The sequence below is a fragment of the Numenius arquata genome, chromosome 23, assembly GCF_964106895.1.
Source record: "Numenius arquata chromosome 23, bNumArq3.hap1.1, whole genome shotgun sequence".
In the NCBI taxonomy this organism is placed as follows: Eukaryota; Metazoa; Chordata; class Aves; order Charadriiformes; family Scolopacidae; genus Numenius; species Numenius arquata.
The window spans coordinates 5,664,687-5,680,242 of NC_133598.1; the positions used below are offsets into that span (position 1 = coordinate 5,664,687).

A 15,556-nucleotide genomic window follows, 5' to 3' on the forward strand; every position below is an offset into this window, starting at 1 on the left:
TCAGCACTTAACCCAAAGGAGTGAGCGCCAGAATTAAAGGAGGGAAGATAATCGCCATGTGAAACAAAAGTAGCACTTAAAAAAAAAAGAAAAAAAAAAAAGAAAGAAAAAAAGAAAAAAGTGCAGACACCTAAATTCCTTGCCCTGCCTTCCTCCCACTCGCCAGCCCCTCCTCGTCACGGACTTTCCCCAAAACGCATCTTGGCGAGTTTCTGCTTTGGCAGCCGTGTGGGAGCGGGGAAAGGCATAAATCTCCCGTGGCGACAGCGGCAGCGTCTTGCATAGCAAGAACGGCGTTATTAATAATAGCAATAATAATCATCTTTATTATTCAACACCTCGCTGCCTTGGCCTCCCCCGGGGGTGATTTGCGCCCTGAAACACCCTCCTCTTCCCCCCCCAGACCCCGCACCCACTCCCCGGCGGAGGCCGAGGGGCAAGAGAAACCCCCCAGGCATTGGGACGCACAAACTTAACGCCGAAGTTACGCGGGGCTGCGGAGTTACACCAACACAAGAGGTTGTCGTCGTCGTCCCCCCCCCCCGCCCTTCCCCTCCAACCTCGCAAGCAGGGGGACTGGGGGCTCCCCTTCCCCCCCCTCCCCAGGCCCCCAGAAAAGTGGGTTTCATTTTGGGGGGGGCTCTGCGAGGAGCCCGAGGCAGCCCCAGGGCCGGGGGAGGAGAAGCATCAGCTATTGAAAGAGCGGCGATTGCCGCCGCGGAAGGGGAGGGGGGGAGACTATGACTATGTTGAAACGGTTTATTAGCATAAATTGACACCTAATTGTTAAACACGTGAATCAAAGGCAAGCTTTGCTATCTTTCTGCCTAGGCCTCTGTCCACCACGTCTGCAATTAGCATAATTTTTCACTAGTGACGCTGTTCGGGAGGCTCGTTGGCTTTGCCCGGCAATCCAAACCAAATCTTTATTTTTAAATATCCCCTCCGCTTTATTCCCCCCCCCTCGCCCACCCTCCCGTAGCCTGGATTCTTTTCGTTATTATTTTAATCCCAGCCAAGCATTGCATAGTTAAAAGAGAGAGGGGGTGGGGGGGGTGGGGGGGTGTTGTGTTCAGCTTTTCTTTCTTTCTTTTTTTTTTTTCCCTTCTCCTTTCCCTTCTTCCCCTTTGCTGTGGTAAAGCAGAGGCCATTGTTATCAGTGAGCAGCGCGTACCAGTCCATAGGGCAACTAGAACCTCAGGGTTTGTCCATTCAAAGCCCTCAGCTTTTCCGCACATCTTGGAAGCTGGAAAGCATCTTGATTTTTTTTTTTTTTTTTTTTTCCCCCTCTTCCCAAACGGAGACAGAGAGACAATTTGAGCTGCCGTAACCGAAAGCTCCACTGGCTGATCCCCCTCCCCCTCTGTTTTGGCTTTTTTTTTTTTTTTTTTTTTTATACATATATACATGCATATGCTGGATTTTTTTCCTCTCTCTCTCTCGTATGTTCCTTTAACGTTTTTAAAGGAAGGGGGTCATTCCTTGCTTATTGATTGCGTGGATGCTGGATGTGAAAATATATTATGTCTGCCTGTGCTTTGCTCGTCAGAGACTAAGGTAAGCCGGACTCAAATAGGCTATCACTTTGTGAATGGCGGAGTATATGTCCCAATGATTTATGACCATATGACTCCAATCTCGGTTCAAGAAGAGTTCACAAGCTTTAAGCTTCCTTCCACGCAGAGACTCTTTTGCAGCCCTCATCCAGGGCCCTTTCTCTCCCCCCCCCCCCCCCCCCCCCCCCCCCAGCTTTACAACTGGGGAGTTCTGGTTGGGGTGAAGCTCGGTTGTGGGGGAGGGAAGAGGGAAATTTTAGGAATGTGTCTTTATTTTCCAGGCAATATCCACCGCAAGGCAGTGGCTGGGATTTGAGCTCTTTCCGAGCAGCCGACCTATTGTTAAGGGCATGTTTAGAATATTTATTATTAATAATAATTTAAATTAAAAGCGGGGCTATGCCTGGTTTCGCTGGCTCTGGGAAATATACCTTAGGAGGGGGGCGGGGGGAGGGGAAAGGCGCTGCTCTTCTTCATAAACACAGTCAGGTTGTGAATTTAGGATTTCCAACATGGAGGGGATGGCTTTGCAGGAGAATCCCTCTGCCTTACATTTCTTTGATCTTTTTCCTCCGACCGCCTGATTTTTTTTTTTTTTTTTTTCCCGAGCATCCTCCTCCCCGCAGCCCTTTCCCTCTCACAACATCTCCCCGATTTTTATTCATTTTTATTTATTTATTTTTAAAGTGCCTCTAAATCCTCGCACTCAAAAGTTGCAGGCAAAGAGTTTGTGCTTAAATGTTACCGCTCGCAAAGTGAAACTTGGAGCGTGATGAAACACCCAGCGCGGATCCTGCCCGGGTTTAATTGGAACAGGAGATAATCGAATATTTATTATTCTGTCTGAGATTTTTTTTTTTTTTTTTTAAACAATTCCTTGGAGTAAATAATTAGGATTGCGGCCGTCCTCGGCGAAGATAAATGAGCGGCATTTGTGAGGCGCTGAGAGATGAGGTACAAAGCAAATCTTCTGTGGAAGCCAGAAGCGAGCGAGCTTTTGGGCGAAGGGGATTGTAAATTTATTTTATGGACATTTAAAAAAAAAAAAAAAATCGTCGCTGTTATTTTTAGCTGCTTTAGCTGAGCCTCTCTGCCCGGTTCTGGTTTGGGTTTGTTTTGTGGTTTGTTTTTTTTATTTTTAAAGAAACCTATGCCAGACAGGAAGGCCTTGGAGAAATTCCCACCTCTGCCCTCGTAGATATTTTCAGCAAACCTATTCATAATAAAGGCGCTGCTGTTTGTTAATTAATTCACAGCTTCTCGGCTCGGGGAGTGGAGTCTACTTTTTAATAAGACATATTTATCATGGCGAGGAAACCAAATGAAAATAACTCCCAGCAAGGATATCGTCCTCTCTGTAGACAATAATACATCTCCGTGGAAGATACCGTACAGATTTGGGAATGCATAAAGGATTTAATCAGTGTTAAAAAAAGCGAAGCAGTCCCTTCGTGGACACGTTGGCTGAGGCTGTGTTAGGAGCGTACGGAGGTTTCACATGACATGACATAAGAACACAGCAGTCAGGGAAGGGAAAAAAAGATGTTATTTATTGTCGAGCTGTGGCTTCTGTTAAACCCCGGTACTTAGAAATATCGCATTAGACTTTATCTCCACAGAGTTTATTTTATTTTATTTTGGAGAATGAAAGAGCCCAGATAAAATTAAATATACAATAGATACAATTAAATATACAATGGATATCAATTTCAAAACAAAATGCACAGTGGCTCCTCGTAAACTCTAAGCTGCAGAGAGAAGTCACTGCCTTTTAAAAATGTTTGCTGCTTGATTGATCCTCGCACATCAGATTGTTTTCAGGTCAAGATAGTTTTCATATTTCTAAGGGTATTTCTACTCTGTGTTTATGGTAGAGAAAGTTTATGTTTTAAGAAAAGAAAGAGATATAAAAAAAAAATTAAAAAGGCCAGAGAGAGAAAGAAAAAAGGAAGGTTTCATTTTTTAATTTGAGGATTTGGATTGGCTTTTTAGACTTTTTGAGCTTGGATTGAGGGAGGGAGGAACGATGGAAAATCAAAGGGTAGAAAGTTAAGAGCAAATGGCCTGGTGACGCGTTTGTTTTCCAAGGAAAAAAAACAACAGCAATTAAACTGGTTTTGGAATCACATCTTGCCAATGGTAGTTCCAGATTCAAAAGGGATGAGTACAAAGCAGTGCAGGCAATGAAGGGGTATGTTTTCTAAATACAACCTGTGCTACCCGAGAGAGGGAGACTAACAAACAGGCCAAAGGAAGCACATTCTTGAATTCATGCCCCTGCTTAAATCTGCTTAAAATATTTGCACTGAATTCCAAAGACATTGTGTAAACAGCAAATCAGGCCAACTGTGTCAGGACATCGTTACCTGGATAAAACATATTGACTATTTGCTGTTCCCAGTTTAAAAGCAAATATAGCGGACAGGGGCCCTACAATAAACTTAGCAGACTTTTAATTTCTGATGATATAATGTCTTGCTGGTTCTTGTGTGTGTGAATAGCTGATTTGAATAGGTCAGGGGTAAGAAAGCAAGACTTTCATTCCTTTCATGCTTGTAGCTAGCAATTATCCATTCTGTATTGTTATATTTACATTAATGCGTGTGTTATCTGGACATGGATGTGTCTACGTGCACACAACACACGTCTACACGCATAAATGTATGCATGGGTGTGTACATATATGTATGTAGATAAATATAGAAGTAAGTAGATGTACACGGATGAAACCACGTGTACTTACAGAGCGTGGGTGTAGTTATACATCCTGGGTGCTATCCTCTAAGGGAAAAAAAAAGGTGCAACCGACCAGGAAAACTACCCCCAAAATCAGCTCAACACTTTTGCACTGTAACATTTGTTGAGCCTCCTTAGGCTGCGCACAGGACAAAATCTGCTCAAAGCATCTGTTCGCCCTGTTCTGCGGGACCCTATTCATGTCATGGGCCTTTCAGGCCCCAAGATGGATTCATAGGCCGGGTACTATTATTGTGTGTTTTCTCCTAACCTTTCAGGTCAGCTTCCAATAGACAGCTGGAAACGGCCTGTCACGTGGCCTTGGGGTGCCAATGTTCTGCCATAGGGGTGTCAAGACCCTGGTAGCCGGAAAAATCATTTTGGGGAGTCCCAGAGATGCAGAAGACAACGTACTACGACAGCTCCACGCTCTTTGGGGGTTACTCCTACGGGAGCGCCAATGGGTTCGGCTACGAGGGTCCCCAGCAGCCCTTCCAGCCAGCTTCTCAAGTGGAGAACGACTACCAGAGGTCCGCCTGCTCCCTCCAGTCTCTTGGCAACACAACCCCGCACGCAAAAAGTAAAGACCTGAACGGGAGCTGCATGCGGCCAAGTTTGCCCCAGGAGCACCATCCGCCTCCCCCCGTCTCGCCGCCCCCAAACCCCGCCACCAACAGCACCAGTAGCAACAGCAATAACCAGTCGGGGAGCACTAAAACTGCCCCCAGCAAAGCCAACCTCAGTGCAAACGCCAGTCTCACCAAGCAGATTTTCCCCTGGATGAAAGAATCGAGGCAAAACTCCAAACAGAAAAACAGCTCCCCTAGCACAGGTACACTGTCCTGCTTTCGTAACCCTCCGCTTTCCTAAACAGCGAGGTGATGAAGCCACTGGCCGGAATGGTCTTGTTTGGAGGGAGGGGAGATGGGGAGAGGATGCAGTGAGGATCCAGCAAGGAGCCCGGTGCTGGGCATGATCCCAAGACTGCCAGCCGCATGGCCCGGGCCAGGTTGAGCGAGCCTTGGCCCATCCTGCAGCACCGACTGCGCACACTTGGTTTATTTTAAACATATCCAAAGCACCACAGGGAAATACAACTAGGCGGTTGTACACAGCCGATGTCTGGCTGCGTGGATACAGATACAGGAAAACGTACACCCACTGCTCAACCTAACGATGCTAAAGCAGAGTGTTTGTTCTCTTCCCACCTCCCTGCCTCCAGACACAGCAGTAAACGTAGTGCTCTCCGAGTGTGTGTGTGCATATAGATAGCATACGCATAAACGCATGGATATTCCTGCACACATACACACATCTCTAATGCAATCCAGTAAAAAAAAAATCAGTGTGGGAATATCGCTGTTCTGACAAATACATTCGTATAAAATTTGCAGCAGACACTTCGCTCTACGTTAATACCATTTACCTGTTATATGCATGTTTATGTCCCCAAAAGGTAGGTACAAGTGCAATTTGGTGTTTAACAATGTAAATGCTTGTGTTACACAAATACAAGACACACACAAGATGCACATGTGTGTGTGTGCGTGCATTCATACCTCAGCAAAAAAAATACCTCCCAACACTGACCCGTGTTGGTACTAATTGGCTTTGCAGTGACTGCCCCCCTGCCAAATATTATTTTCTCAAAATTATCTGTTGGAAATAATCGACTCCTAAATAAATGGCCCTGGAATCCTTTTTTACATGACATGATCAAATTTTCATAAACCAGGGGCAGCTTTGGAGAACAGAACTCTTAATAAATGACATGATTATGGAGTGCAGGCTAATGCGAAGGGGTGAGGGAAGGGGGGGTCGAACTCTTGTGCCTGTTCCAGGATTTATTAAGAAACGATGCATTCAATTTCTGCATGTAAGTAATTATCTTTTATTTCATTTCGCGGCCAGCAGAAACCTGCAGCGGCGAGAAAAGCCCTCCAGGCTCCTCGGCCTCCAAGAGAGCCCGCACAGCCTACACCAGTGCTCAGCTGGTGGAGCTGGAGAAGGAATTCCACTTCAACCGCTACCTGTGCAGGCCCCGCCGTGTGGAGATGGCCAACCTGCTGAACCTCAGCGAGAGGCAGATCAAGATCTGGTTCCAGAACAGGAGGATGAAGTATAAGAAAGATCAGAAGTCAAAAGGCATGGGGTCTTCTTCTGGAGGGCCTTCCCCCACCGGCAGCCCCCCCCAGCCCATGCAATCCTCCGCCGGATTTATGAACGCCTTGCACACCATGAGCAGTAACTATGATGCCCCCTCGCCGCCTTCCTTCAATAAACCCCACCAAAATGCCTATGCCATGTCAACTAACTACCAAAACCCCATCAAAGGCTGCCCCTCCCAACAGAAATACGCCAACACGGCCCCCGAGTACGACCCCCACGTCTTACAAGGGAATGGGGTGGCCTACGGGACTCCCAGTATGCAGGGAAGCCCCGTCTATGTTGGAGGTAACTATGTGGATTCTATGCCCACCTCTGGCCCGTCCCTTTACGGCCTCAATCACCTGCCGCACCACCAGGCTGCCAACATGGACTACAACGGGCCTCCGCAGATGCCCCCGAGCCAGCACCACGGACCATGCGAGACCCACCCCACCTACACAGACCTTTCCACGCACCACGCTTCTTCTCAGGGCAGAATCCAAGAGGCGCCCAAGCTGACCCACCTGTGATAGGGAGCAGGGACAGGCTCAGGCGAAGCGGATGGGACCTCGCCACGGGGCACGGGAGAGGGGAAGAGGGCAGGATCGGCTTCAGGAACATTTGTGTTGAGCTGTTTTCTTTCTTTCTTTGACGGGGCAATTTCTACCAGTTTTTTGGGCTCGCTATTACTATTTCTGGGCTTTATTAGGCACAATTTCCAACCATTTCAGTATTTACTGCCAAGAGCAGTGCTCTCTCTGAAGAGATATACCTCCTGTGTTTCAACACAAATGCTTCTGAAATGGGTTTGGGGTAATTTTGTGGGAATCTAGCAGATTTTTAGCAGCAGCATCCTTCCAAACCAAGTACCAATCACCACTGATAATTCTTGGACACTGGAAAGGAGAACAGTTGGCCAGCCAAGCCTTTACAGTTGGTGTCTCTGCATCTACAGAAACATGCACACGTGTATACATATGCAATCAAAAGAGATTTGAGCAAGAAAACTACCCTCCTCTCCAACTCCTTCTCAAGAGGAACCTCGCGCTTTCCTTTCCAGCCTTCAGAAGAAGGCATCCTTTTTCGCTGAGTAACTTCCCACCACTCTCCACATAAACTGCAAATATACATACCTGCCAACACACGGGATTCACGCTCTTCCCCTCCGGCCCCTGCCTCCCCTCTCAAAAATAATAATAATAATAATTAAAAAAAAAAAAAAAAAAGAATAAGGGAGGTCTAAGAATTGCAAAAGGTTTGGGAAATAAGTTTTTGAAATGCCTAAAACCCCCACCTCCAACAATAACAGGGTTCCAAAGAGAGGAAGAAAGAGTTGACAGGTCTGAATATTTTCCCACCTTCGCCTCTGATGACATGAGGTCTCCATTTGATGACACCAGGGTGGTTTTTTTTTGTTTGTTTGTTTGTTTTGGGGGTATTTTTTCTTAGGGTTCATTAAGAGAAAAGCAATCTTAAGACTTAGAAGTCCTACGCTTCTTTCCTCCTCTTCTCTTGACCTTACGTGAAAACAGGGTATATTTGAACAAACGGAATGTCCTCCAATCGAAGCAGAAGTGAATGGATCTCTAGTATTTGCTAATGCTTTCTTGTCTGGACATCTTTGTTGCACTTAGAGTTTACATATAATGGGTATAAAAACAACTTTGAAGGGCATTCGTCCAACTCAGTCGAGACGTCCTTCAATAGGTGTGTGTTCTGGTGAACATTCATATATATTTATTGGTTATAGCCAGTTTAAAATATTTTCCTTTTTTTGTATTATTTATCCCCAATATTATGTATTTATATGAGGAAAAAAAGAATCAAATTGTACTTTTTTAGTATTTACTTGTTATAAAGGACATTGTGTTTCCTTGTCATTGTACAACAAGCTTATTTTAGTTATTGTAATTTAGAAAGACCAGTAGTTTTATGTTACCTTCGTACTTATGAATAATGTAATTAGTTCTACTGGAGGCATGAGAGCAGAACCAGACTGTAATTGTATAGTCCTGAATTAGAAGAACTATAGCTAATCCCTCCCTCCCACCTCACCCCTCCTCTTTGGAGAGCTTTCTTTGTTCTTATAGTAGTTATTTTATTTCCTTGCTTAAGGGTTGTCTGTTGAACAATTCTTGAATAAACTTTCTGTTATCAATTTTACCTTGTCCTATCAGTCGGATTTAAAGGCAAAAAGAAAGAACGTGTTTGTAAAAATAGCGAAGAAAACGCAGGGAAGGGACCACGTGAAATGTTCCGGAGTTCACATAGCGGGGTTCACGTCTGCGAACCCTTCTGGGGTGAAACCCCGGGGATTCGGGTCCAGGGAGACCGGCCCGGCCCCGCCGCCCCCTCCGCGGCTTTGCGCGGCCCGGCCCGCGCCCGCGGCCACAAAGGGGGATCACGTGGCGCCGGGGCCGGGCTGCCATTGGGCCGCGAATGAAAACAAAGGAAAAGGATTAACCATAAAAAAAAAAAAAGAAAAAAAAAAAAAAAAAGAAAGCCCCATAGTTTCCATGCGGGGTCTTTAAAAGTGAAAAGAAATGAAATTACTTATTATAATTAATTATTATTTAAATACACGCACATGTGGTGCACACACGCACACGCGTACACACACATACGTGTGCACACACATGCACACAAACCCACACACCCCGACACCCCTCTCAGACCGGCACACATATTTAAAATCGTCATTAAAAGGGAGAAAAAGCCGCCGACAAAGGTTACATTATCAGTGGGAGCGAAAGGGAGAATTACCCTTTGCCAGCAGCAAAAGCAGATGGGATAATACCGTGAATAATTTCCTTTTTATGCTCTAAAGCCCTAAGAAAACTTATATTAAAGCAGCGAGGGCCAATAAAAGTTTTATGGCTCTGGAAAGGGGGTGAACCGCTTGTCAGGCTCCAAATGCTCCATTTCTGTGGCTGGTGAAGAGGGGAAGGTCCCCCCCGGAGGAAAAAAAAGAGGGGGATTTTGATTGTTGCCGGGAGAAAAGGGTAAAAAGGCTGTAAAAGGTACCGAAAAATAAAAAAAAAAAAAAAGAGCTGGGCTGTAGAAATAAGGAGTGTGTGTGTGTATCCGTGTTTTACACACACAGGTGTGCACAGCCAGGGACATCCATAGGTGCCTGGATAAACCCACACGTATAAAAAGGTGGAGCGGAGAAAGCTTTACATGAGAAATGATCCCGCGCTTCTTTCTATCTCTGATCTCTCTTAATAAATGAAGTCCCAGGTTAATAATTATAACCTTCGCGCAATAATAAATAACGGTATAAGAGAGAGACAGGGCTTGTTTTTCTCCCCAGGACCGGGGGCCGGGTGATGCCCGTCCATGCAGAGAGCAATTTACCATTCGGGGATACTGTAATTTAAAAGCATAAAAGCGTGCAGGCTCTGATGGGGATCGGCTCAAAGAACAAGAGCTTGGGCTGGGCTTGGGTTTGTCGTTGGCTTCTCCCCCCCCCCCCCCCCCGCTCCTTCTCCTCCTTGAATATAATTTTCCCAGTCTCGCATCCCGGTCGCCATGTTGCTGGGGTTTGTGTCAAGGATTCCCAGGAACTGGTTAAAATCGGAAAAAAAAAAAAAAAAGGAAAAAAAAGAAGGCAATTCCGAGGGTGGGAGCGTGACACCTCTCGGTTTCGCGACGGGCTCCCTCTCCTGCAGCTCTTCACATCCACCGTTTAATTTGCACTAAAGAAGCAGGCCCGGGTTTGTCCTACAATTATTGCATTTCTCTCTCGTTCACCAACCCTGTGAATTTATTCGGATAAGGTGACGCCTTTCCCCTGGAGCAGGGAGATATTTTTTTTCTTGTGCCTCCTCCTGGTGCGTGGGAAAAATCCCTCTTTCCCCAAGAGGCTCTTTTTTTCTTCTTTTCTTTTTCTTTCTTTCTATATTTTTTTTTCCCCACTTGTAACTTCAGCGTTAGCAAAAGCAGCGAGACCAGTTGGGAAGGGCTGGAAAGAGTTTCCTTTCGCACCCCAAACTCTTTCGCTGTCTCCCTGCTCCCCAGCGAACCGGCCCCGTCCCTCAAAGAGCAGGGAGGAACCGGCAGCCTCACGGCAAAGCCCGAGACCCCCCCAAAATGTCACTTTAATCCAAACAAGCAAGAAATGATCAGAAAACCCGACTATTCATTTTCACATCACTCCTGATCTGCCGAGATGGAGTAGATTTATGTTCATTTCCATAAGCGCGTTCACAGATAGGAAATATTTAGGGAAATTCTGCCTTCAATCAAGCTGCGTTTGGTAAAAGCTTTTTTATTTTCTTCCCCCCTCCCCTTTGCTAAACTGCTCTTCGGCCTCGGCTTCGGCTTTAGATTTATTATGTGTTCCTCAGAAACCCTTACCACCCACACAGATGCTTGAACTGACAAAAGTTTCTAGGCTTCTCCCTGCGTGAATGCAGCCCTGCCCGTCCCTCTCGGCTCCAAAATGGGAGAAATGGAGCTTGAACAAACAAACTACAAACCAGCCACATTTCCATTCTGCAGCAGAAAGCTTACATTTTATTTTTTCCCTCCCCCCGAAATTTTTGCTTTCTCGTCTTCCCGAATTCAGGGCCTTGGATTAAACTTTTCGAATCTTTCTTGGTTTAAGTAACCCTTGAGCAAAAGCCAGATTTCTTTGCTGAGTGAGTTAGGCCGAGCTGTCAGAAGTCTTTCGAGAAAAAAGATTGATCGTTTCTCTCTTCTTTTTGGTTTGTGTGGACCCGGACACTTTAAAAGGAAAAAAAAAAAATCTTCCTGGGAAATGACTTTTTCATTTTATTTATTTATTTTGTAAACTCTGGAAGTGGCGCTGTTTATTGGCGGTAGGGGGAAAGATGGGAAAAAAAAGATGGGAAGGAAGAAACGTGATTTCAAAGATACCCGTGACCTTAAAACACGTTCGGCCTTTAAGAAAAGCGCAAAGGGTCCTTTAAATCTGGCTTTAGAAACAGAAAGATTACTCTGTTTCTTTAAAAGTAATTTAACCGGGTAAATCAGGCCGATTTAACTGCACTTGGCTTGAAAGCTCACTTGAGTTTCTAAGTGCTCCTACCCAGACTCAGGCACAAACCGCCGGAACAAACCCTTCTGACTTGAACTTCCCAAGCTCTGCTACATATATATATATATATATGTATATATGATATGCAAATACACCCAGGCACTCCCGGCCTCGGTTGCCAGAGCCGAGATCCCAGCTCGCCCGCGGTTTAGGCTTCATTTCCCTGGCTGCCGGCGGGCACCTCGGGACGGGGGGGCAAAGGCCCTTTTCCCACGCCTGGTTTCCTCCCTCCTCGGGGGTACGAACTCCCGGGAGCTCGGCGAGGGCGTCTGGAGCCGCACGGTGCGCACAGGCAGCAGCAGGCAGGGAAGGCAGGGAAGGCAGGGAAGGCAGGAGCAGGCAGGAGCAGGCAGCAGCTCCCTCCCCGCAGCCCCCGGCCCCGGCAGAGCCCCCCGACAGCCCGAGGGCGGCCGAGGAGGGATGGCGGCGGAGGGGATTTGGGGGGAGGAAGGGGGGGGCTTTTCTGGGGATCTTCTCTCTCCTCTTTTTTTTTTTTTTTTTTTTTTAATCAATTAAAGAAAATAATGCTTTCTGTTTGCCACCAGGCCCCGCCTGCCATTGGCCAGGGCTGGCCACGTGACCAGGAATTGGCTGCAATTTCGCCCCAGTCTCGAGTTTAATAGAGCAAGGTCCCCATACGCCTGTATTATCAGCAATATAACAATTATAAAAAGCCCGAGAACCATCATCATCACTGCCATAAAAACTGAGGCCCTCAGATTTCTTTCCCTCTCCCCCTCCTCCTTCCCTCTTCCCCCCTCCCGCTTTTTAAACCCTGGGCCCTGGAAAAGCCATGAATTTTGAATTTGAGAGGGAGATCGGGTTTATAAATAGCCAGCCTTCGCTCGCAGAGTGCCTGACGTCTCTTCCCGCTGTCCTGGAGACATTTCAAACTTCATCAATCAAGGACTCGACATTAATTCCTCCTCCTTTTGAGCAAACCGTCCTCAGCCTGAATCCTTGTTCCAGCAGCCAGGCAAGACCGAGGAGCCAAAAAAGAGCATCTCATGGCCTGCTCCAGCTCCAGCCCCAGCCTCCGGCACAGCCCGGCCCCTTGGCAGCGGAATTCCCCTGGATGAAGGAGAAGAAATCCTCCAAGAAAGCTACCCAGGCTCCATCCTCTTCTTCCTCCTCTTCCCCCCCATCATCTTCCTCGGTGCCGGTCCCTGCCGCAGGATCTCCTGCAGGTTCGTATAATGAGGGGGTGAGGGGATATTTGCCGAAATCGGAGAGGATCCGAATAATAAACAATGCCTCCCCCCCTACCTCCCCCACCCCAGAGCAGCCCTACCCCAACCCCCCCTCCCTCCCTAACAGACTTTGCCCCGCACCTCCCCCGAAACCGTGTCACGCAATAAAATACACCGCCGCAGTGTCCACAGACGAGGGAAGGGGGGGTTCTCCTGCCTCCTCCCCCGGCAAATAAAAGAGCAAATTGCTGTAACTTTTGCGAAAGCGAAGAAGGAGAGGGGGCCGGGGGGGGGGGGGGGGGGGAGCCGGGCTTTTTATTAGCTCCAGCGGGGGGACCTGGCAGCCGAACCACAGCTCCATTTGCTTGACTTTCCCTTCCAGCCCTGAATTTTTTTTACAGCCTACAGGGGAAAAAAAAAACCAACCCAAAAAAGCACAAAACACAAAAAACCAGAAAGAAGAGCAGAGGCGGGAAAGAAAGACGGGGGGATAACGCGGGGGCTGCTCCCAGCAGGATGGGGAGGTGGGAAGAGCGAGAGCAGAACTCTCAGCGCCCAGCACGGTGGGGAGAGCCAGCTCCCCGTGGCAAAATAAAATGAATACAGCCCAAAATTCCTCCCCACCCCCCCCCCCTCCAGCTCCCCGATAAAGCAATAGTCTCCCCCCGCGGCGCCCCTTGGCCGGGGAGCTCAGCAGCCCTGGCCAGGGACCCTCCTTCCCCCGGGACAAAGTGGTTAAGGCACAGTTCACCGTTTCGGTGTTTTAACGGCACCGTTCAGGTAAAGGCCGGGCAGGAGAAGGGCGGACACCGGAGCTCGTTGGCCGGATAATACGGGAATAATGAAATCAAAGCCCCGCAGCGTCCGTCCCCGAACTACCGGCAAAAGGAAAAAATAATAATAATTTAAAAAAAAAAAAAAAAAAAAGGAAGGAAGGAAGGGGTCAAAATTCCTCTTGTTCGCCAAGGTGGCAGAGAAGGAGCGTCCCTAAAGGAAGAGGCCAGGAAGCAAAATCCTTTCTCCTCCTTTGGACAAGGAGAGAGATTTCCAAGCCTCTTCCACAGTGGGAAGAGTTTAATTAAACATTTATTTTCTCCCGTAGCGGCTCCTACACACACACTCGTGCTCGTTAGTGCGGGGCACGGCTCTGCCCTGCCCGCAACAGGGGAGGGACGGGTCCGGACCCTCCGCTCGCCCCCCGCTCCCTCTCTTTGCAACGTGCGGTTTTTTTTATATGTTTAAGACATCCAGGGGCTGGCAGACACCAGCGGCTCCAGGAGGCTCCGGACCGCGTACACCAACACGCAGCTGCTGGAGCTGGAGAAGGAATTTCACTTCAACAAATACCTCTGCAGGCCCCGGCGGGTGGAGATCGCGGCTCTCCTCGACCTCACCGAGCGGCAAGTCAAGGTCTGGTTCCAGAACCGCCGGATGAAGCACAAGAGGCAAACCCAGTACAAAGAAAACCCCGACGGGGATCTCGCCTACCCCAACCTGGACGAGGGCAGCGACCCGGCGGAGGAGGCTGAGGAGAGCCCGGCTTTCGGGCCGGCTCCGGAGCCCAGCGGGCCCTACCAAAGGGAGAAGCCGGGGAGCGAAGAGCCCGGGAGTCCCCGGTTCGCGGCGCCCGGGGCCGGGGGGGAGCTCGGCGCCGCCGCCGCCCCCTTGGACCGTGCCTACCCCGAGAGCCAGGACTCGCCTTTGTTGCCAGAGCTGAGCATCTTCTCGGCAGAGTCCTGCCTGCAGCTCTCGGAGGGGCTTTCCCCCGGTCTCCAGGGCTCCCTGGAGAGCCCCGTCCACTTCTCCGAGGAAGACCTGGACTTTTTTACGAGCGCACTTTGTACGATAGATTTGCAACATTTAAATTTCCAATAGCCGCCCCCCGGCTCCCTCCCTCGGCCTCGCCGTTTCTGCCCCGTCCAGAGCCACTGCCAGCTCCCTCCCCCCCCTCCCTCCTTACAGAAGACGGGGAGAGAGCACCCCCAAAAATAAACCCAAGCCATTTCTCATTCAATCACCCCGTCACGCCCCCCAAACCCTTTATTTTAAAGCTCCTCGCACTGTGGGACCCGAATCACCCTCCCGATATTTATTCGAGAAGGCTCACACGAAAGAACAGCCCGAGTTTTGCTAAATGCAGGTATTGAAGTATAGGGTTTCCCCCCCCCCCCCTCCTTATTTATTTTAAAGAAAGCACCCGATAGTTCTCACGCACATCAGAGATGTCAGTCCCCAGGAGAAAACATTTGTAAATCCTTCAAGCGACTTTCTCAGGAATCAGAACGAGACTTTTAGATTTCTTAATAAAATAAAATAAAACCAGAGGAATTTTCCTTCCTCTTTTTTAAGTTTTAGATGTAGCCTATTTATTCAAATCCTTTAATAGTAAATGGCAAATTATTTATTGTACATTATTTTCATAGAGTAAATAAATGTCTTTATAAAACCAAGAAACGTGTGTTGCTACAGATTTCATTGGAAAATGTGCCTTTTTTTTTTTGCCTAAATCATTCGCCTCCCCCTTCCCTGCTTCGCAGTAGCGATGTCCTAATAATCTCCTCGTGTGCGTTGGGAGAGGAGACAAAAGAAATCGCTCCCAACGAACACTTCAAGAGGCTTCGGGAGTCGGAAATATTTGCTGTATTGGGTTTTGTTTGCCTTGGTTTCGCATTATTTTATTTTTTTTTACTAAATCGAAGCAGGACATTTGTTTCCAATTTTAACATTTGCGGTTATTTTTTATTTTTTTTTAATTTTTTTATTTTTTTGCAACTGCAAGTCCCTCCTGTAAGGAAATCTCCGGATAAAGGGATGGAAAGCAACACAAAGGCCGGGCTCGGAGAGGCGCGGGGGCCGCGCCGGGG

The 15,556-nt window shown here is 47.9% G+C and overlaps 2 protein-coding genes across 3 annotated transcripts; both read left to right on the forward strand.

Annotated features, from left to right (window-relative positions):
- Positions 1-4,688: 4,688 nt before the first annotated feature.
- Positions 4,689-6,970, forward strand: HOXB3 (homeobox B3). Of its 2 annotated transcripts, none has more exons than XM_074162839.1 (2): positions 4,689-5,124; positions 6,204-6,970. In XM_074162839.1, the coding sequence occupies exons 1-2, from the start codon at positions 4,689-4,691 to the stop codon at positions 6,968-6,970; spliced, it is 1,203 nt and encodes a 400-aa protein (XP_074018940.1). The 2 variants fall into 2 exon arrangements, with proteins under 2 accessions (XP_074018940.1, XP_074018941.1); XM_074162840.1 differs by having other exon boundaries at positions 6,207-6,970.
- Positions 6,971-12,009: 5,039 nt separating this feature from the next.
- HOXB2 (homeobox B2) lies at positions 12,010-15,137 on the forward strand. Its single transcript, XM_074162907.1, has 2 exons — positions 12,010-12,689; positions 13,936-15,137. Exons 1-2 carry the CDS (start codon positions 12,296-12,298, stop codon positions 14,565-14,567), a joined length of 1,026 nt encoding a protein of 341 aa, XP_074019008.1. The 5' UTR covers positions 12,010-12,295; the 3' UTR covers positions 14,568-15,137.
- Positions 15,138-15,556: the final 419 nt, after the last annotated feature.